The sequence below is a fragment of the Gopherus evgoodei genome, chromosome 10, assembly GCF_007399415.2.
Source record: "Gopherus evgoodei ecotype Sinaloan lineage chromosome 10, rGopEvg1_v1.p, whole genome shotgun sequence".
Taxonomy (NCBI): domain Eukaryota; kingdom Metazoa; phylum Chordata; order Testudines; family Testudinidae; genus Gopherus; species Gopherus evgoodei.
Window position 1 is genome coordinate 28,073,218 of NC_044331.1, and position 23,490 is coordinate 28,096,707.

Sequence of the window (23,490 nt, forward strand, 5' to 3'; positions counted from 1 at the left end):
AAAAAAGCAAGCAACCTACCACTACCCACAAAACGCCATATGTTGGGTAAGGCTTTGAAAAACTGAATCCATACCACACTGGCTTGTCCCTTGCCTGCTAGGAACAGAAACTGCATCTCTTCCTCAGGAATATATTATTTGTGATGAAGAACAACCCTCCAAGGACCTATGCCAGTGACTAACTTAACTTGCTGTAAAGGAGCAGTCGGATTTCAAAAAAAGTTACTGAATATGACAGTGTTCAGGAAGAGATCCCTGTAGCCTGACTCCTCTCTCTGTGGGCCTTTCCCTTGTACTTATTACTGTGAGATAAAGAGCTAAAATACCACTTATTGGTCAGCTTTTTCCTTATATGCAGTGGTGGTGTAGGTGTGTTGGTCCCAAGATGTTAGAGAAACGGTGGGAAAGGTAATAGTATCTTTTATTGGACCAACTTCTATTTGTGAAAGAAACAAGCTTTCAAACTTACACGGGGCTACTTCAGTCTGCGAGTTTTTTTTCCTTGGATTTTATATTTACTATCTCTCTGGTCAGCCAGTAAAAGGAGAGGATTCACAAGCTGCTCTCCCATGGATGAACACTTGCAGTTGCTATTAACATTAGTGAGGAGACACAGTAAGTGTACTGAGGATTGAATTTGTTAGTCAAGAATAAAAATGAAAAAATACTTAGGTGCTTTTATTTCTGTGGCGTTTTTTCATATTGCATTGACACCTGTACAGAAGAAAGGTCTCCTGGGAGCTAACACTTAAATAAAATTGCACCAGAAGGACTTTCATTTTCCCCCTGAACTTTTGCTTTTACTTCTGAGACCAGGCAGGAAACCAGGCACATTAAATTGGAAATGAATGGTAGTTCTGTAGTTAGCCAGTGTATATGTCTAATGTATATAAATGTGTTCCTCTGTGGATGGAATATACGGTATGTGGCCCAATAATCAAAACAGAGGGAAGCAATGAGTCTGGATTCCAATGGGCAGGAGAACTGATGAAAGCACCAGCAGGGGACTGTTAGCTGTACCCGTTGTGAGAGACAGCTGCAGAAGTTTCAGAAGAACTCTCCTTTGTGGCAAAGCCAAGAGTCCATTACAATGGCAGGTAACAAAGAGCTTTTTCCATATTGCTACTAAGCTGTGCAGACATTGCATCAACCCTGAATGGATTTGTGAGGCCTTCAGATTCTGCAAGCACTACACCAGCCCTCAAAAAATCCTAAATGCCCCGGGACAGATGGCAACCCCACTTGAGGGACAGCAATAGCTATGTAGGCACCTGGTGGCTGGTATTCGGGTGTTACCTCTAGCTGTTCAGGCAATCACAGGGATAGGACTGTGCTAATGAGAGAGAGTGAGGAGGTGGACACTTCTGATTGGCAGAAGAGAGAATAGGAATTCAGAGACTTGATGGAAAGAGAGAAACCACCTGGATCCAAATGTCTGCGAGAGGTTTTCCTTCCATAGCTGTAAATGCCAAGTAAAGTACTATCTGCTTTAAGCCTTCCAGAAAATTAACCTTATAATAGCCAGAAGATTATTCGGTGCATAGCAGGAGATCCAAGCAGCCTACTTCAACTGAAGAATTAAACTTCAACATGACCATTCGTACCCAATTCCCTGGAATCACACAACGAGAACAAGTCTCAACACATGCTCCAGGAAAATAAGCAGGAAACACTGGATGATATAAAGGTCATAGTGCTTTGGAAGCCTTTCCATAGAGTGACTGTTTCTGTTCAGGCAGCACATTTTCTAAGCCAGCTGTGTTTTGCATTGCTAGGTTTGAAAGCTTTGGCTCCAAACTCAGGCAAATCTCCCTATTCAGCCCTGGGGATGCCTAAATACGCCTTTGTGTATGCATTTCCCAGGGAGCTCATGCAATTTCCAAGCAATGGAAGGGGTCTGAGGCAGGTCCCACTTCTACAAGGAGACCACCCCACTGGAAGGAATGATTGGGAAGACAACACTTCAAGGAAAGCCTCTGGGATTCCCTCTTCTTTACTTCCCTCTCATAGGTTTTCCTGTGGGAGGAAGCAAGCAGTCCAATTCACGTTTCCAAATACAGGTAGGACACCAGACACTTTGGATGCAATTCTGATTAGACATTTGGACAGTGTGTTTGACTTAATGAGTAGTTCTGAGACATGAGTTGTAGGGACTGGAATATTTTGCTTCAATGCAAGAGAAACAAATCTGAGCTCTTTTCATTTTTACAACAACAACAATAAACCAAGCCAATGAAAAAAGCATATTGTATGATTGATTGAGCCAATACTCTAGTTTTCATTAAAACAATTTTTACATTAAAAACAAGCTGTAAAAATATTAACCAGCAACATAGAGCTAACCATGTCATCCTAAGGATGCCACAGTGTGTGAAAGGCTGGCCTGAAAACCAGCAGATGGGGCTGCTTGTCATCATAATAAGACTTATTCTTCTCTAGCATGGGGAACACACTGGATGGACTTTTCTAGTGACTTGCAACATAGATTGTAACTAGATTGCACATTGACTGGTCCTGATCAGTCAGGACAATGGCAGACAATGGCAAGAATTCAACTCCATTGTTTGAGCAGGGCCTAATTGTGTGTTGCAGCTCCAGGAGTTACAGCCCAAGGATTATATGCAGCAGTCCTTTGCCTGTGCCAGTACTGCAGAAACTACCGCCCACCCCCTGCATACCATTAGATCGTTCATGAACAGCATTGCAGGATGTGTACAGGGGAAAGGTGCAGAGCAGTATTCTCTCCTATGAGATTAGGTTATAAAATGTGATCTGGAAAGGTATACTGCTCAGTAAGTCATTGTGAGGTAGTTATGTTGTACTGGGGGTAGGTGTCGTAAAATTTGCTCTCCTGCTGATTGCTTGCTCAGAATATAGTACTTTTTATAAAGACTGAAACTAACCAAGTTTTCTCAGGTTGCCTCACTGCACTGGGAATCCCTTCTCTCCCTGGGGCCTCTGCTTTCTATAGACCACTGCATATTTCCTCTGGTTTTAAGGCCATCCGAACCCTTCTTCAGGTTAAAAAGATATAAAAATCAAATTACTGGTTACTCAACTGAAGCTATCTTCATCTTCTGCAGTTTCCTCGGGTGACACGAGATCGCTCCCCACCAATTGGGGAAAATACTGGACTCCAAACTATTCTAAATATTACAGAAATACTAGCACAAGCTAGTTTTATCCAGCAATCTTACTATCCCATTTTACATGCTTGTTTGTGTTGGAGCAACACTGTTCTGTTGGGTCCACCCAAAATGTCTAGAAATCACACAGTCCGTCATTTGGACTTTTGGTTTATTTCCATACCTTAAAACAACATTACCAGACCTTTGTGCCTGTGGATGTGCACCCGTCCTCCCTTTATAACTACCAGATGATTATTGCAGTGCTGTTTATGCTCATTCTGCTCTGTTTCAGCTTGCCAAAATCATTACTATCCCACTCCCAAAGAATCAAATCATGCACTCATGCCATGCTCTTGCGAAGACCTGCACTCGCTTCCTACTTCCGGAAAACTGTTTACACAAACCTCCAGAGCTCACTCTGGTGAAGCCTCTGCAATAATTACTGGACTTCTTAAGGTCTGAGCACACTTTACCCTCACCAACAGTACGCTGCTTCTTCCAAGCACTCTCCCCTCCCCCTTCATGTGAAATTCCATATCAGCGTGCCTTTCACAAGATACCAACAATAAGAGATATATGGCTGCTCCCTACATACTCTGGATGCAATTATCGCCGTATCTGCTTGTGGTTTTCCTACCCATGAGTCCATGCAGTTTTCAGAGCAAACTAGAAAAACATTTCATAAGTTGGAGATGATGGGGTTTTTTTTAAAAGTCTGCCCCCCCTTCCCAGTTGGGAAGGCAAGGGGATATTTCTGTGTTAGAAAAGTCAAATAATAAAAATAAAGACATCAAATCTAAAACATCCATGGACTCTTGGGCAATACATATAAAGCAAATGGTCTATACCATTCCATGCTCCGGCCTTAGAAATTCACTCCCTGGTGTGGCGAGACTGAATTCTTTCAGCTACCTCAAGACTAAACCTACAATACTACTTTTCAATGCATGTAAAGCACCATAAAATGGTTATAGTCTGAGGGCTACCTTGTATCTGTTTACAAGTCAGCTTCACTAAAATGAAAATGTCATTTACACAGTTACCCGAGGAGTATTACTATGAGGCTCACTCTAGTTTTTCTATTACAAGGATACCTTTAATATTGATATAATATGGTAGCAACTAGAGACCGCAGTCATAGATGATCAGGGCTCTGTTGTGCTGGGCAATAGACAGACACATCACAAAGATGGATGGACACTATGCTATATCGCACATGCATTTCATACATCTTAACTATTAACCAAATTTCAAAGATAAGTGTTTATTATTTAACTCACATTATCCCATTTGACGCAGCCTGTCCAGGACGAATACTACAGAGGAACAGATTTAACCAAGAATAAATTGACATGCAGTGGTGAGGATCCTTACACAAATTAACACAGGAAAACGTAAGGTGTTTGTTAGTGAACAAAGAATGCTGATGTTATTACTATACATTCTGGAGTTTACTTGAGTTGACATGATGTCAAATTAAGGAGTAGTGTCTATCATTTGTTTCTTAGGTGTTGGTCATAAAACATCATGCAAATCAAAAGAAAGCTCTAATGCTGTAGGAGAGAACTCAATATTAAAGGTTTTTTGGGGGCAGACAGGGTGGGTAAGAACCTATTATGCAGAAAAGGTGCACAGAAGGAAAAATGTGTTGAACATTAGCAGCAGGAATGTTAAGAGCAGGAAGCTAGAATAGATGATCTCATCTAATCTACAGGGACATATAACTACATATTCCATTCGCCTGTAGGTCCAGAAATCCCCTGCTTGGCACTGCAAAACAACAATCTCCAGTGCAGTGGAATTCAACTGAACTTCTCTGGGCATAGAAAGTCCATTGGCTCTATGTACGTTTACAGTTTTTGATGCATCATGTAATAAAATTACCTCTCTCATATATGGTGAGGATTAATTATTTTGTAAACTGCCTGGACAAAGAAAAGAGCTATACAAAGTACTGTGCTAAGTATTACATAGGGCAAATAGAATTGCATTGAACCGACAAAGAGGGGTGGCTAGCCATCACCTAAAGACCATCTTAAACTGGAGGGACTAAAGCAGGTCACCTGGACATCCTCTGCAAACTTCCCTGTCCTGGGTGCCATGGCTGCTTATCTATAAGGCTGAAGTGTCCCAGATGGGTGACTGAGCTGCTCCACTACGACACGGGGCAAATGAGGGGTGACTGTAAGGATATGTCTACACAGCAACTAGACTCTTGCGGCTGGCCCATGGCACCCAACTCAGGCTCGTGGGGCTCTGGCTGCAGGGTTGCTGTCTAGACTTCTGGTCTCAGACTGCATCCTGAGCTCTGGGACCCTCCCACCTTGCCTGCCCTCTGAAGGCCACCTTGCAGTAGTGGGAGGAAGTGAGTTGCCCACCCATCCCCTGATGAGAGGTCCTGGAGAATAGGAGGGGTCAGGATAGAGGCTGGGCAAGAGTTCAAACCAATGCCTGTTTTTCCCAAGCCATCCCTAGTACAAACTATATTTTTAGCAAAATGATTCCTTGTCGGGCTGAGACCTTGGATAATAAATTACAGCCCAGAACATAATTGTTATGATTGAGTTTTAAATGTCTATAAATAGAGAGTAGCAATGGAAAGGCTGAAGTGACTTTAAATATAGCAGTGTGATTACACCAGGACAGCTGCAATGGGCTGGGGTAGGAAGATTGCTACTAAAGCAGACCCTTCCAGTTTTCTTAGTTTGATAAATTCATACCCCCTTTAAGCAAAATACCTGGTGTGGAAGCATCTTTGTTTTTACTTTAACCTCTTATTCTATCTTCAGGGGATGCTTGCGACCCAGCTGCTGGGGTCATTGAGGGCTCAGACTCTGCAATGAGTCAGTCAGAACAACTGTGCAGCACCTGGCTAATTGCTGCCAGCTGGCCACCTGCTGTGGTGGGCTGGGCTAAATGACCCACCTCACTTAAGAGGAAGACAAGAATCTATTGTAAGGGGTTGGGGGAAAGAGACTCTGTTGGGGGAGGAGAGTCTGGGAAGAAGGGGTGGGATGTTGGTGGGATGAAAGGGAATGAACTTTGATGACAATGTCCCTATTTAAGTGTAATTCACCCCATCTACTCTTCCTGTACTAATACAAATTTAAACTAACACAGCACCCATCATCCAAGGTACCTCAAGAGTCAGTTAGTGACCTACAGCTACATAAAATGTTTGAAAAGCTGCTTTCAATGAGAAAGTATCTTTTAATACAATTTGAGCTCAGGCTAACAGACTTGACTCATTGTTCCCTTACCAAAGTGATAGTCATTTACGCAACAGACAGCTCCATTCCAGAACAGCAGCTGTCCTGCGCCCTATTTGTCCTCTACAAGATCCAAGGTACCCAACCTCTCCTGTTTGCCAGGTAGGAAGCGATCACGTTGGGATTTCTGGAAAATGGTGGCCTAGATGATTCCGGCTCCTATCATCCTAAACATGCTGTGCTCCTTTATAATAGCCTCCAGTGGAAACCTGAGCAAGCATTTGGCTAGAATGCAGCATGGAGCATTGTAGATTTCTTGCAAGTGCTGTAATTCACAGAAGACCTATGCAAGAGTGCTTGTTACAGGTACTGTCGAGACAGACTAAACGAGGTGTGGGAAAACTTTTTGGCCTCAGGGCCACACTGGGGTTCCAAAACTGTATGGAGGGACAGGTAGGGAAGGCTGTGCCTCACCAAACAGCCTGGCCCCTTCCCCCTATCCACTCCCTCCCACTTTCTGCCCCCTGACTGCCCCCCTCAGAACCCCCGACCCATCTAACCCCCCTACTCCCTGCCCCCTTACCATGCTGCTCAGAGCACCAGGACTGGCAGCTGCGCCACCCAGCAGGAGCCAGCCATGCAGTCTAGAGCACTGGGGCAGGCCAGTGGCTCTCACAGCCTTGCCGCCCAGAGCGCTGGTGGCATGGTGGGCTGAGGCTGCGGGGGAGAGGGAACAGCGGGGGTGGGGGCCGGGCGCTAGCCTCCTAAGCCGAGGGCTCAAGGGCTGGGCAGGATGGTCCTGCGGGCTGGATGTGGCCCATGGGCTGTAGTTTGCTCACCTCTGGGCTAAAGCATACTAAGTAATTGGAAAAAAAAATCACCAGTGTAGGAAATGCAGCCTGCAGAGAGATGCATCCTGGGACTGCCTCTCATTTTTCATATGGAGATTAGACACAATGAAACAAAGTCTCATAATGTGATGCTCCAGCTTGATCTGCGATAATCTCTAATATTGTCATTTCCGAGCCACACTTCTATTTATTAAAAATAACAGGATGCCTACAAAATACTCCATTTTGTACAATTTGTGCTCCTGGAAAGTTGTCGGCATAGCCCTACACTGAGCAAAATTTGCATCCCTGCTCTTCCTCACCCGTTCTAAGGGAACTCCATGTCTCACATGGGATCAAAATCAGCATGGAGACCTTAGAATAACAGTATGTCAAAACGCACCCTGGACAATGCCATTTTAAGCAGTGAAGTAACAACACAACCTAACAGGTCAGGAGGAACCCTCCAGACACTAGTGGGCTGTTGAGGAATACTCAAAAATTTATTTTAATAGGCTGCAGCCGACAGAGGGGAACCTGTATCAACTGTCACCGAGCACAATTATTAACACTTCCAGACAGCAGACTTGTTTTTTATTTGCACAAGTCGTAACTGCTTTGGTATCTGAATGTACTCTGGGACATCTGGCTCTCAGTCACAGCTATCTCACTATTAGGAATTAGGGAGCTGTGTGCATGGAAATATGCAAAGTGATTATTCATGATCAGATCTGTTTTACAATAATTGAACAGACACGAGCCTTTGAATCTGAAAATCAGCTGGCACTAAAATTCCCACTAAAGCAAAGCTCCACTAATGTGCAAAAAAGCAGAGTAGAAAGATCTCAGTTAAGAGGAGAAATTGATTAGTCACTGTAATGAATGACTAAGTATATTGTGTTTAAATATTTATTAAATTGTGATTTCAGTGCTTGGGAAAGGTACTAAACTGTTATCCTGGAGACTGAATACTTCTGTTTATCCATATAACAGTGACAATATGGACAGTAGTTGTGCAAGCTTTCCCCATACTACAGCAATGAGGGGAAAGCTAGGGTTGAGTGAGTAGTTCAGTCTCCATTGCCGATTTAGCCTTTGGTCACTCTGCGGTCACTCTGCACTTCTTCTCTGCCAACTGTGGTGGTACTGGTGGTGGGAACACCTGTCCATTGGGAAATGCATTGACACCACAGGCCATCTGGCAATGAGTCTGGGCCAACAAGTTCATTGTGGTATAATCATTTACAATTATTTAAAATAGCTTATTCATAACTGAAAACAAAAGAAATCTCTATTACTGATTTCAGCTGATAAACCTCAGCCCCACTGTCAAGCAGAGAAATTTTTTCCTAGTGTATGTAGATGTCATAGTAACAGATTATAGGAAGATATTACTTTTTTTAAGCAAGTAAGTGATTCTGAGATATTTCTCTTATTGTTGACACCAAAACATGTAACCTAGACATCACTTCCTGTTACTGCTCTTTGGTAATCAAGTCATTTCCATCTCAAGTGTGAGCAAAGGTATTTGGTACCATCTCATCCATACAATGTACAGGTCATCAGTAATCTAGTAAATCCTTGAAGAATAATCGGCAAATGTGTACATCACCAGTTTACACTTCTGAGTCAGTAACATGTTACTTTCCCAGAGTAACTGTAAAATCCTAATTGCATATTTTACTTGAGTATGATCATTATCTACTATATCTAGCTGGGTCCCTTCCTAGATGATTGTCTGATACAGTCAGTTTCAATCCAGCACTGAGAACTGCTTCATGTAGGAGATGGGGCAGGACGTCACGGAGTTGGATATAGCCTCCCCAGTTCTCTGCCCTATACAGTTCTAGTGCCAGTGCTGGAATTGAGGCTATTCTAATGTACACCAGCTACCAAAGGTCACTAAGGGATTGTGCGCCAGCTGAGCATTGCTGGACAGCAGTGGTCCTCAACCATACTCCCTGCCCTTCCTGCTATGCCCCCTGTGAAAGGACTAGGAATGGCTGGGTGAGAGCACTCCCTGCTGGGGGAATTCTTAGCTGTCTAGATATGGCCAGTATTCAGGCTCTTTACGTTACACCTCCTGAGTGCAAGGGAGACAAATTGAGATGGAATTTATATGCCCCTAATTTCACCAATAAAATCAACCTCCTGCCATTGAATTATCTTGTCATTCTTCCCCCACCAAAAATAAAAAAAAAATCAATCCCATATGGAGTAATCGTGCCTCCAATGAAAATAAGATAGTATTCTCTCCTTAATACTGTCTCGTGGTTGGACAGGGACTAGGAGTAAGAATTCCTGGATTTTGACAGTTGTTGGGAGACTGAGGCAGAGTGACCTATGCTCACTGTTTACCCATACATAAAATGGGTATGAAAATCCCTCTCACAGAGGCGAGAGGAGGCTTAATTAAAGTCTGTAAAATGCTTTGAGAGTCTTTAGTAGGTAATGTGCAAGTATATGATCTTAGCATTGGGAATACTGGAACTGGTTCATATTGACTCCACGGTGAGGGGATTATGGACCTGAGCACACGATTCTTCTGCATGCGGAAATGCTATGGAAGTCAATGGGACTCGTAAGCGCAGCTTAATGCCATGATTTAGCCATGTGTGCAAACAATATATTTTCACCAGTGATGCATAATTTAAGCCCAGGAATCTCTTTATAAAGATCAGCCCTTCTTCTTTTGAAAGAGTCTCCACATAAAAACTTACCCAGCAGCACCTTGGTCAGGCACCTTGAGGAAGTCCAGACTTTCTGGTTGGTGTGAAACCTTATCTGATCCTGCCGAGAGCTGCTGTGGTAAAGGTGGGCGCACCATAGTAGTTTGCAGGTTCTTCTGACCAGCTCGCTGGTTTGCTGGGGTGTGGGGATGTGGCACAAATTGAGGGCTTTTTATCACTCCATTTTGATGGTGACCTAGAAGTATGAAAAAGCATGAATGCATGCAGTACAATTGTGGGGATAACAGGCTTTCAAAAAGGTGGCCTCCTTTCTGCAGTGTTCAGCTTTGTCTGCAGTTCAACTGTCAATTGTCACTTGGACTCAACTTTCAAGGAATTTGAAAATTCAAGGCAAAATTCAGCTAAGATTCCAACTTTGCTCTGTACATAAGCCAGGGTTACTGAAAACTCATCCCAGATTCATGAGTTCATGACCCTTGTTTAAGTTTCAGCTATGTGATAAAACTCTAAATGATCACTGGGATTTGCACAGCTCTTGGTTTAGCAAAACCATACATTTTTGATCTTGGCTGCTTAGCCCTTGTGTTTTAAAACAACCACATGGGGGGTTAGCCACCTGTGGCTTGCCATTAAAGGCAATGGACTTCCAATGACTTCAGTGGACTTTGGGTCAGGTCCTTGAACTTCCTAAAGTTAAAGGGAGTCAGATGAGGAAAACCCCACAGAGCTCTCTGAACACTGACCTTATTACACCTTACAAGGGTTTTTATTTAAAATAATGTTGATATAAGTGTTTGCCTGTTTAACAGAAGCACTAAATGAATAGAAAAGGTGTATTCAGATGCTTTCTGGCTCTCTCATAGATCAAATAGTGGCTCCTATTTGAATTTTGCATGTGATAATATGGCTAATGATAAACTTAATTTGACAGAGTTTACTCATGATTACAAGAGACTTTTGGAAACTGGTTACTGCATATGTGTGTAACCTCTCTCAGTATTTAACCAGTCACTCACATTTCACTGATGTTGCACTGTACAGCATGAGGCATAAAGTTAAAGGCAGTGCTTTGTCTTATACATATTAGAGACTATGTTCACCTGCACAGTGCACTGCAACAGGTGTGCTGCCTTTAACTGTCCTTGAACCAGGGTGCAGCACTTCACACGCCCTTCCAGAAACCTGGCCTCTAAAACACACTTTAAAAAAAAGCACCTACCAACCTCTCAAATCACTGCAGAAGTTATTTGCCTGTAACTGGAGGTTCTTCGAGATGCGTGGTCCCTATTTGGATTCCAAATATGGGTGCATATGGCGTGCATGTGCACTTATGTTTGCAATCCGTATACGGACCATTACTTGAAGAATCAGGGCTTATGAGCTCAATCCTGTATTCCTTCCATGCCCCAATTGGGCACAATATATGCACCACCATCCAGTGACCCACTCCACGCCCTGCCTGCGGTTAAAAGCAGTGGCCAGCTGGACTACTAGCACACTGAAGAATCACAGTGGGGAAACAGGAGTTCATTCATTAGTATTTCCTCATGACACTGGGTCCTGGAAGAGCTTACAGCAGATCTAGGACACACTGGCCTTCCACTGACTCTGCATGACCTGCAGTTCCTGATAGTTCCTCTGACACTATGGCAGCAGTTTAAGTCCCACCCTTTATTCAGGATCCTATATTATAAAAAATAAATGCTAGCACCAACATGTGTCAATCTAGATTATTAGACAAAATCTAGTTTTATTTTATAGACATCTCTAGTAAGGTTTATTTTAAAGTAAATGCATACACAGAATTGTGTGCATCTGTAGTCCCATTATGATTTAAAAATGGTCATGAATACATTGGAATCTCTCTTATGTGGCCACTCAAGAGGCTGACAAACACAGTCTGCTTTCCCCCACTGTGGGGCAAGGGGGAAGTAGAATTGTACTTTGTGGCTGGGATTTTCATCAGAGCCTAAGGATTTAGGTCCCCAAATCACATGTTGCCTAATTTCCTTTGACAATCCCAGTTTGGAATACTCTGGGATGTTCTCTTAAGATAGTAGGTTGCCTAATAAGGGTGGTTTCTTCTTCGAGTGATTGCTCACATCCATTCCAGTTAGGTGTGCGCGCCGCGCGTGCACGTTCGTCGGAAACTTTTTACCCTAGCAACTCCAGTGGGCCGGCAGGTCGCCCCCTGGAGTGGTGCCGCCATGGCGCCCAATATATATCCCTGCCGGCCCGCCCGCTCCTCAGTTCCTTCTTACCGCCGTGTCGGTCGTTGGAACTGTGGAGCGCGGCATAGCTGTCCTCCACGTCCCTAGCTCTCCTAGTTATCTATCGTTATCTATCGTTATCTCTAGTTCCATTATAGTTGTTAATTAGTTTGTTAAGTTGATAGTTAAGTTAATTAGTTGTAAAGTACTTTTTCGCCGGGGGCTTAGCCCTTCCCGGCACCCGGCACCGGGCTCATGCCTGGTTCGCCGGGCTTCAAGCAGTGTGCGGCCTGCAAGAAGCCCATGCCTACCAGCGATCCCCACGAAGCGTGCCTGAAGTGCCTCGGGGAATCGCACAGATCCGACAAGTGCCGCATCTGTAAGGCCTTTAAGCCGAGGACAAAGAAGGAGAGGGATCAAAGGCTCCGAACTCTCCTAATGGAGGCGGCACTTGACCCGACGGCTTCGCAGGCCGTGGTATCGGCACCGGCACCGGATCGCTCCGGCACCGAGAAGACTCCTCGGCACCGACCCTCTCCGGCACTGGAGCCAGAGCCAAGGCCGTCGAAGTCTAATACTCCGGCCAGGCAGACCCGGCTAGAGCGCCCGGCCTCGACATCGGCCGTGGCGCCGCCGGCACCGTCAGCACCGTTGACTCCGGGCCCGGCGGGTCCGTTGAGTCCGGTGCCGCCGAGCTCCCCCATGAGATCTGGGGTTGAGATAGTGGTCCCATCCACGCCGGAGACCTTCGCCTCGGCTCGGGACCTTATTGCCCTGACTGAGCCCACTCGGCTGCCACCCCCGGTACCTCCGGTGCGGGTCGTGTCCAGAGGCAAGCCCATGATGTCGGCGCTGCCCAGAGACAGTCGTTCCCGATCCAGGTCCCGACGTCTTGGGCGCTCCAGATCCCGACGCCGCTCGCAGTCCCGGCACCGCTCCCCTCAGCGGTACCAGTCGCACTCGCGGCAACGGTCGGCATCGAGGCGGTCGCGGTCAGGCTCCAGTCGGCGACACCGGCACCGCGACTCCAGGAGCAGGTCCCGACGCTACTCGCCGCACCGGTCGACCTCCCGGCACCGAGCTGGTGGCAGGTCCCGGTCCCGGTCTCGCTCGACCTCCCGGCACCGAGCTGGTGGCAGGTCCCGGTCGACCTCCCGGCACCGAGCTGGTGGCAGGTCCCGGTCGACCTCCCGGCACCGAGCTGGTGGCAGGTCCCGGCACCGAAGCGGCGCCCGGTACCGATCAGGATCCCGGCACCGTGACAGAACCCGGTCCCGATCCCGATCCCGGCACCGATATGACTCCCGGCACCGGTCCCCGGCACCGAGACGATCCTCCGTGCCGGCCCGCGCAGACCCGTACCATCCAGGGTCGGCCCCACCGTGGCCCTCGAGACAGCCGTCCGTATCCTCCCAGACGGACAGCGGCTATGCGCTGGGCACCGACCGGCAGGCGGCGCTGTTTGGTGATCCGCCGCTGCAGGACCAAGGCCCACAACAGTGGGGATTCTGGACACCCTGGGCGTACCATCAGGCCCAGGGCCCCCAGCAGCTCCCTGCTAGGCCGGCGACTGCGGAGCGTAGGGCCCCGGAAGCCTCGTTGTCTCGCCCCCCTCCCTCCCCGGAAGGGGAGGAAGGGTCCAAGCAGCAGGACTCCGCTGTGGCTCCGGAGGCAGAGGCGAGGGCTGAGGAAGACCCTCAGTTAGACACTCTCGTGCAGGGGGTCTCATCATCCTCCTCCACGGATGAGGCGGTGGCGGGTACCTCCTCCAACAGTCCCCCCCCGCTGGATCTCAGGGCGCACCAAGACCTCCTCAGGCGATTGGCTCAAAATCTGAGTCTGCAGGCGGAGGAGGTCTCGGAGATAGAGGATCCAATTGTAACCATCCTCTCTTCTGATGCTCCCACCAGGGTCGCCCTGCCCTTTATACGAACCATCCAGGCCAACGCCAACACCATCTGGCAGTCTCCGGCCTCCATCCCTCCGACAGCAAAAGGCGTCGAGAGGAAGTACATGGCCCCTTCTAGGGGATACGAATATCTCCATGTACACCCGACTCCGTGTTCACTGGTGGTTCAATCAGTGAACGATAGGGAGCGTCATGGCCAGGAGGCTCCAGCCCCCAAATCAAGAGAGGCCAGGCGGATGGACCTCCTTGGCCGTAAGGTGTATTCGGCTGGGGCGCTGCAGCTCAGGGTCTCCAACCAGCAGGCCCTGCTGAGCAGATATGCCTTTGATTCCTGGGTGGAAGTGGACAAATTTAAGGAGCTGCTGCCACAGGATGCTCGCCAAGAGTTTACGGCCATCTTGGACGAAGGCAAGAAGGTCGCACGCACGGCCTTGCAAGCCTCCTTGGACGCTGCGGACTCGGCTGCCCGTACCCTTGCATCAGGAGTTACGATGCGTCGCATCTCCTGGCTGCAGGTTTCCGGCCTTCCGCCGGAGCTCCAGCATACTATACAGGACCTTCCTTTCGAAGGCCAGGGCCTGTTTTCTGACAAAACAGACCCCAGACTCAAGAGTCTGAAAGATAACCGAGTCGTTATGCGGTCCCTCGGGAGGCACACTCCCGTGACGCAGCGTAGACCCTTCCGGCCACAACAACAACGCAGGCCGTTTTCCCAGTTCCGCCAGCGGCAGGACCTTTACAGGCGCCGCGGCAGGAACGGGAGGCGCAGGCAGTCGGGGAACCAAGGGGGGCAGAACCAAGGCTCCTCAAAACCCCCGCCTGGTCCTAAGCCTTCATTTTGAAGGTGCGCTCGAGGGCGCAGTAACAGTTTCCCCTATGGATCCTTCCCCCCCGTTTTCCAACCGCCTTTCGTTTTTCCTCCCGGCGTGGTCCCAAATAACATCGGACCGCTGGGTTTTAAGCGTGGTGCAGACGGGATACCGCCTGCAGTTTGTTTCGTTTCCTCCTTCCCGCCCTCCTTCCTCGTCCCTCTTCAGGGACCCCTCTCACGAGCAATTCCTTCGGCAGGAGGTGCAGACGCTCCTCAGCAAAGGAGCTATAGAGGCGGTTCCGGAAAACGAGAAAGGCAAGGAGTTTTATTCCCGCTACTTTCTGATCCCCAAGGCCAAGGGGGGCCTCAGGCCTATCCTCGACCTGCGAGAGCTCAACAAATACCTCGTGAAGTTGAAGTTCCGCATGGTATCCCTGGGGACCATTATTCCATCCCTGGATCCGGGAGACTGGTACGCCGCCCTCGACATGCAGGACGCGTATTTCCACATTGCCATTTGGCCGCGCCACAGACGCTTTCCTTCCGCTTCGTTGTGGGGGCTCTTCATTATCAATTTGCAGTCCTCCCGTTCGGGCCTGTCCACGGCCCCGAGGGTGTTTACAAATGCATGGCAGTTGTCGTGGCGCATCTTCGGCGCAACCGTGTCCACGTGTTCCCTTATCTGGACGATTGGTTGATTCGGGGCACGTCGGAACAGCAGGTGAACAGCCATGTCCGCGTGATCACCGGCATGTTTGCGAGTCTGGGCCTCTGATAAACACAGACAAGTCCACCCTGAGGCCCACTCAGAAGGTGGAATTTATCGGGGCCGTCCTGGACGCCACTGTGGGCAGGGCCTCGCTGCCTCTGCAGCGGTTCCAGACCATGGCGGCGATCGTTCAACGCTTGCGGTCAGCCCCGTTGACGTCAGTGAGGACATGTCTAACCCTGTTAGGCCACATGGCGGCGTGCACCTTTGTGACCGACTACGCTCGGCTCCGCATGAGGCCTCTCCAGCTGTGGCTTATCAGTCATTACAGGCCGGCAAGGCAACCGTTAGACATGTTAATCACAATCCCCCAGAAGGTCTTAGATTCCCTCGGCTGGTGGTTGGACCAGTCCGTATTGTGTGCGGGTCTTCCCTTTCACCCGTCTCAGCCCTCGGTATCCCTGACAACGGATGCCTCAGATCTAGGCTGGGGGGCCCACCTAGGGACCCTGCGGACGCAGGGCCTGTGGTCCCAGGAGGAGGTGGGGCTACACATCAACATGAGGGAGTTGAGAGCGGTCCGCCTTGCTTGCCAAACGTTTTGTCATCAGCTTCAGGGTCGTTGTGTAGCCGTGTTCACGGACAACACGACGACCATGTATTATATCAACAAGCAGGGCGGCACCAGGTCCTCCTCCCTGTGCCTCGAGGCGATACGACTCTGGGCTTTTGCGTAGCCCACTCCATTCACCTCAGGGCTTCCTTCCTTCCCGGAGAACGGAACACGCTGGCGGATCGATTGAGCAGATCCTTCCTGTCACATGAGTGGTCCCTTCGCCCGGACGTCGCTCTCTCCATTTTCCGGAGGTGGGTTATCCCCGGGTGGACCTCTTTGCGTCCAAGGGGAACAGGAAGTGCCAAGCGTTCTGCTCCTTTCAGGGCAGGGAGCCGGGGTCGATAGCGGATGCCTTCCTCATCCAGTGGTCGACCCACCTGTACTATGCGTTTCCTCCGTTCCCTCTGGTTCACAAGGTCTCCTGAAGGTGCACAGAGACAGGGCTCGTGTGATCATGGTGGCCCCGGCATGGCCCAGACAGCACTGGTACACCATGCTGCTGGACTTGGCCGTAGCCGACCCAGTTCCCCTGCCCCTTCATCCGGACCTGATTACCCAGGACCACGGGTCTCTCTGTCACCCAGACCTGCAGTCGCTGCACCTAGCGGCGTGGCTCCTGCGTGGCTAACTGGTTCCGAGCTGCGCTGCTCCACGCCTGTGAGAGAGGTGCTCTGAGCAGCAGGAAACCGTCCACAAGAGCCACATATTCGGCGAAATGGAAACGCTTCTCCTGTTGGTGCGTAGAGAGAAATCTCCGCCCTATGGAGGTTTCGGTAACCGAAATCTTAGACTATGTTTGGTCCCTCAAGGAGCAAGGTCTGGCCTTATCGTCGTTGCGAGTCCATCTAGCAGCTATCTCCACCTTTCACCCGGGTGCAGACGGTCGCTCCGTTTTTTCTCACCCGACGGTGTCGAGATTCCTTAAAGGGCTGGAACGGTTATTCCCTAACGTCCGTCCCCCTGCTCCAACCTGGGATCTTAACCTGGTGTTTGTAACGGCTCATGGGGCCCCCCTTTGAGCCGTTAGCTACTTGCTCCCTGCTTTACCTCTCTTGGAAGGCTGCCTTTCTAGTAGCTATCACCTCAGCTAGACGGGTGTCGGAACTCCGAGCCCTTGTGGTAGACCCCCCATATACGGTCTTCCATAAAGACAAGGTGCAGCTTAGGCCACACCCTGCCTTTCTACCCAAGGTGGTCTCAGCCTTCCACGTCAACCAAGAGATTTTTCTCCCCGGTTTTTTTCCCAAAACCTCACTCCTCAGGCAGGGAGCAGCAGCTCCACTCGCTGGATGTCCGTAGAGCTCTCGCATTCTACATAGAGAGGACCAAACCCTTCCGCAAATCCCCCCAGCTTTTCGTGGCGGTAGCGGACCGTATGAAAGGGCTTCCTATCTCCTCCCAGAGGTTATCCTCGTGGGTTACGTCCTGTATCAGGACCTGTTATGACTTGGCCCATGTCCCTACGGGCCGTGTGACTGCGCATTCTACCAGGGCGCAGGCGTCGTCGCTGGCTTCCTTGCCCGTGTGCCCATCCAGGAAATCTGTCGGGCAGCGACCTGGTCATCGGTCCACACCTTTGCTTCCCACTACGCCCTGGTACAGCAGTCGAGAGAGGATGCGGCCTTCGGAACTGCAGTGCTCCATGCCGCGACTTCTCACTCCGACCCCACCGCCTAGGTATGGCTTGGGAGTCACCTAACTGGAATGGATGTGAGCAATCACTCGAAGAAGAAAAGACGGTTACTCACCTTTGTAACTGTTGTTCTTCGAGATGTGTTGCTCACATCCATTCCACACCCGCCCCTCCTTCCCCACTGTCGGAGTAGCCGGCAAGAAGGAACTGAGGAGCGGGCGGGCCGGCAGGGATATATATTGGGCGCCATGGCGGCGCCACTCCAGGGGGCGACCTGCCGGCCCACTGGAGTTGCTAGGGTAAAAAGTTTCCGACGAACGTGCACACGCGGCGCGCACACCTAACTGGAATGGATGTGAGCAACACATCTCGAAGAACAACAGTTACAAAGGTGAGTAACCGTCTCTTTTCTTGCACAGGTGGATTGATAAAGAACACACTGCATGAGCAGCACATAGCTTTCGTATGTTAAATGGCTATTAAAAAAATCTTTTTTAAACAAAAAATGTTGAAGTGACCCAGTACAGATCTGGACGGATGTCAGAGGGCAGCTAGCTCTCTGTAGGAGTCAGGGGCTCAGCCTGCCTCTGAGAGACTTCACAAGGGGAATGAGGCAACTCAGGGTCACCTGGGACTAATTAACTCACCGAGTAACTAGGAAGCAGTTAATTAGGTAGGGAAGCACCTGGGCATGATAAAAGGGAAGGTATTGGTGAGGTGGAGGGTAGAAAACTAGGAGAACAGAGGTTCCTAGAGTATAGGAAGAGCAGTCCTCCTACAGAAGGCATCTGGGGCCACACTAGCAATGGAAACCCAGGGAGAATGCTCCTAGGTAGGAGAGTTTCAGCAGGAAATCATAAGCTGTCCTGAAAAAGGGTCCTTCTGGTTCAGCCTCCATGGGAGGACCTTGACCTGAGAGGAGGGACTATTCCCTAGCTATTGCCAAGAAGAACCCTGACTCCAGAAGAAGGTTCTGGGTCATAAAGGCCTTGCTGCTGGTAAGGAGCTTGGATGTAACTGGGTTGATGGATTAAGGTTGACTCAGCCCATCTTTGGGGTTGAATAAAACTAGATCTCAGCATGTCACTGTGCTAGTCAGTAGTGTTCAGAGTTGAACCTAGATGGACGTCAGTAGGGTCCTCTTATTTTCACCTGAACCCTTACTCTAAATTAATCTTATTTGTTATAAACTTGCAGGACAGAACAATATTTTGTTCACCTAATGCTTCGCAAGATTTCTTTGCAAAATGCTCTCTTTAAATGAGAGTAGCCACTTAGTATTTCAGAAAAAAAGGATAATGTTAATAGTAGCCTTCATGTCTAAAGCTGAGACAGATCACTAAATTAAACATAATTCTAAAGGGGTGATGTTCAAGATACAAATTCTGTGGACTTATTAAAACCTCCTTCAGGGAACAGGCAGAGATGCAACGGTGTGGACTGCCAGTGCTGGCTCCTGGGTGAGTTCTCCCATTACACCCACAACTGCTATTGAACTATGGATGCTTCAGAGCATAAGGGCCACTATAAGATCTGAACTCAATGTGGCTGTCCTTTGCATTCCTGATTCTTAAACACTGACAAGAGAGTTTGCAAATATTTTTAAAAACAAACAAGCTGCTGCTGGGTTGACATTTCATGTAACCCTGAACAAATTATGTACTGCCTAATTACAAACATTCAGAATTAGTGTTTTGCAAAAGAAATGTGCTCCCAACCTTAACTACCGCAGTGCAAGCACCCTATTGCTGTAAACAGGCTTGGCATCTTGGAAACCATTCCATGCAATCCTTTGTCTGAGACTCTCACTGAACTTTGTCTTGCCTGAGTCAGTATTGCATGATTTAGACTTTATTATTCAATCTGGCAGAGTGTCAACTTCATGTCTAAAGCTTTCTCCTAACATTGTACTTTTCTAAGTAAGTGGCTGCTCCTTATTGAAAAAGGACATCTTGGGATGTGTTAAGTAAATAAAATAGTGTTCTTTCCTGTAAACTCACACTCTAAATTCTTATTTAAGGGCAAAAATGAAAATAACAGACACAGCTTAGTGATCTCAATCTAGGGTTCAACTCTGCACACTACTTACTAGCACAGATACTATGCAGGGAACTAGTTTATTCAACCCCAAGGGGAGAACATCTTGTAGAGAGACTGTCTCTTCTGCACCGATGTACTGGCACAGCTCATATGCAACAGCTTTTATATAAAAGCAAGGGAATGAGGCACAAGTCCAGTTCCATTATGTGTGCTAATGAGAGTGCAGTGACAAGGCTGAGTACTGTCTAGCCCTGTGCTGTGTATATACTGTGTCTTAAAGTGGAAGATGCATAGAAGCAACTGCACATTCAGTGTTTTGTTGCAAGAGGCTATATATGCTGGAATCCATGACAATTGACATGAGACACCTCCAGCTGAATACTAGTCTCAGAGTAAGTCCCAGTGGATTTGAAGGACTGGTTTGATGTAATGCCTATCACACTGAGGAGCCTAATTAAACATGCACATTTCAGTTATGGTGATTTCAAAAATATTTTTGGAACTGAAGGAGAAACCCCCTGCAAAGCGTTCTGGAGAATGATGCCCAGCTATGGCCTGAAAGAAAGAAATTGAGTCTGGAATGCCACCTTAGCCAAAGCATAAGATAACTTACCTGGGGGAGGTGGAGCAGCCCTCATGGGGTAATTCTGACTTTGAGTCCTATGAGAAATACCCTTGGCTTTGGGTAATGTTCCGTCTCGTGGGGCCTAAAATAAACACGTTAAGCTCTGTCAGATTGCCATCCTCTGTGTAGCATTCAGTAAACACTTTATGCTGAATGTCAGCTCCTCATTCTTGATCAGAGGGAGCCATTTGAAATTCAAGTTTTGGCCAACCTGTGCTTAGCATAGCACTTGAAGGGCTGGGGAATCAAAGGTAACTTAATGCCATTTTAACAAACTCACCCAGTCCTGGGGCCAGCTGTGGTCCAGGTGAGCTTTAATCATAAAGCTGGTCTAAGTGGCACCCAACTGCCATTAGCCCCAAGGAATGTTCCAAAAGCCAAGGACAGTTGGCATAATGGTGCTTCAAACACACCTTTTTGTCTAGTAATTTCTTTATAAGTCCACTATGCCAAGAGTTACTGCAGCTCTGTGCCACCAGAAGATTTCCCCATGTCAGAATCCTTCACCAGCTGCCTTTATGACTCCTTTGCACCACTGGAGTGGCACAAGCTGGTCAAATTGTGGCTGAGAACTCACCTTCTGTTTTTGAATTAAAGGGCTGTAGAGAAAATTGTGTGTGTGTGTTAAGGAAGCATGAGAGGTAGAGGGCTGTATTCCATAGCTATAAAAACAAAGGAACAAAGCAGGCTAAATATGGTTTGAAAATAACTCATGATGTGCACAAAACTTAAGCTCCTGTTTGAGAGGCTCAAACATTTGACAACAGGTTATTACAAGGTTTTATATCTGTGGCTCTTTCTTACTCCAATGGTAAGACTCCAAGGAAGCAAGGAGCAATGCAAATGAGGCTTCCTCCTGCTGTCTTCAGAACCCCCTTACAGGAGGTAGGCAGGCTTCACAGCACAGAGGTGCTCTGAGGCAAAGTTAATGCATCCTCAGGTACTACATTGGAGCTGATTCCTTGCTGTTGTATCACTCCATAATTTGGTATTGGCACCTTTTTCTCCTAGCCCAGCCTGTCTCCCTCCTCAGACATGGATTCGCAAACCAGAAAAGGGTTCTCTGTGGATTTTGTGGAAGAGGATGCCCTTTGTGGATGGGATGAATGTCTGATCTGCCACTTGTGTTCTGTCCCATGCTACAAGACCAGATGTCTTATGTCCCAGGGCCATGAGTTTCAGAGGCTTCCACCAGCAGTCAGTGTGCACTGCTAAATTAATAGTGAATCCAACAAAGGCTGTACAAGGACAGGCAAGTATGTTGCAGTGTTACAGTCTGCAATCTACTCTTCCTGTGAATGCTACAGAGAAACAACGAAGAACATAGGATAGGGAAGAGACCGAGAAATAAAAGTAAAATGAACAGACAAAATCAAGACTCTGATCCATTCAGAAGGACAGTCAAAGGGAAATTCATACTTACGGGAATTCTTTGGTAGTCCTGGTCCAATGCTGACCTGCAGCATCTTGTTACTTGGCTTGAGAATAACTAAATCTCCTTGGCCTTGCATAAATTGCACTTGGCGAGAACGCCTGCACTCCATGGTCCCCAATTCTCCTTCTTCAGCTTCACTTCAAGTCTAATGCAAGCACATACACAGAGACAAAAAGAGAAGCATTCACATATAAAGACCCAGGAACATCACTAACCAACAGATAGCTTTAAAATGGGAAAAAATAAACAGAATCTCACTGATAGCTATAGCTAAGAAATTGTATCTTCTTCTTCGAGTGATTGCTCACATCCATTCCAGTTAGACGTGCACGCGCGGCGCGCACGTTCGTCGGAAACTTTTTTACCCTAGCAACTCCAGTGGGCCGGCAGGTCGCCCCCTAGAGTGGCGCCGCCATGGCGCTCTATATATACCCCTGCCGGCCCGCCCGCTCCTCAGTTCCTTCTTACCGCCGTGTCGGTCGTTGGAACTGTGGAGCGCGGCTTAGCTGTCCTCCACGTCCTAGCTCTCCTAGTTTTCAATCGCTTATCTCTAGTTCTATATAGTGTTAATTAGTGTTGTTAAGTAAATAGTTTAGTCAATAGTTGTTAAATAGTTCTTGGCCGGGGGCTTAGCCCTTCCCGGCACCCGGCGCCAGGCTCATGCCTGTTTCGCCGGGCTTCAAGCAGTGTGCGGCCTGCAAGAAGCCCATGCCCACCAGCGATCCCCACGAAGCGTGCCTGAAGTGCCTCGGGGAATCGCACAGGTTGACAAGTGCCGCATCTGTAAGGCTTTCAAGCCGAGGACAAAAAAGGAGAGAGATCAGAGGCTCGAACTCTCCTCATGGAGGCGGCACTTGACCCGTCGACTTCGGACCGTGGTCTCGGCACCGGCACCGGATCGCTCCGGCACCGAGAAGACTCTCGGCACCGACCTTCTCCGGCACCGGAATCACAGCCTAGGCCGTCGAAGTCTGCTACTCGGCCAGGCAGACCCGGCTTGAGCGCCGGCCTCGACATCGGCCGCGGCACCGCCGGCCCGTCAGCACCGTTGACCCGGGCTGGCGGGTCGTTGAGTCCGGTGCCGCCGAGCTCCCCCATGAGATCTGGGGTTGAGATAGTGGTCCCGTCAACACGGAGACCTTCGCCTCGGCTCGGGACCTTATTGCCCTGACGGAGCCCACTCGGCTGCCACCCCCGGTACCTCCGGTGCGGGTCGTGTCCAGGGGCAAGCCCATGATGTCGGCGCCGCCCAGAGGACAGTCCTTCGCCATCTAGGTCCGACGTCTTGGGCGCTCCAGATCCCGACGCCGCTCGAGCAGTCGGCACCGCTCCCCTCAGCGGCACCGGTCGCACGCGGCAACGGTCGACCTCCGGACGGTCGCGGTCAAGCTCCAGTCGGCGTCACCGGCACCGCAACTCCAGGAGCAGGTCCCATCGCTACTCGCCGCACGGTGAGACCTCCCGGCACCGAGCTGGTGGCAGGTCCCGGTCTCGGTCGACCTCCCGGCGCGAGCCGGTGGTAGGTCCCGGTCGACCTCCCGGCACCGAGATGGTGGCAGGTCCCGGTCTCGGTCGACCTCCCGGCGCCGAGCGGTGGTAGGTCCGGTCGACCTCCCGGCACCGAGCCGGTGGCAGGTCCCGCTAC

General features: G+C 48.9%; 1 protein-coding gene across 1 annotated transcript in view; it reads right to left on the reverse strand.

The window, feature by feature from the left end:
* The window catches only part of MYO1E (myosin IE), a 153,409-nt gene that overhangs the window by 4,824 nt on the left and 125,095 nt on the right, over positions 1–23,490 (reverse strand). Inside the window, 5 exon segments of the mRNA XM_030577662.1 lie at positions 9,888–10,092; positions 20,399–20,453; positions 20,455–20,492; positions 21,834–21,941; positions 21,944–21,990. Of these exon segments, the coding sequence (XP_030433522.1) occupies positions 9,888–10,092; positions 20,399–20,453; positions 20,455–20,492; positions 21,834–21,941; positions 21,944–21,990 (453 nt within the window).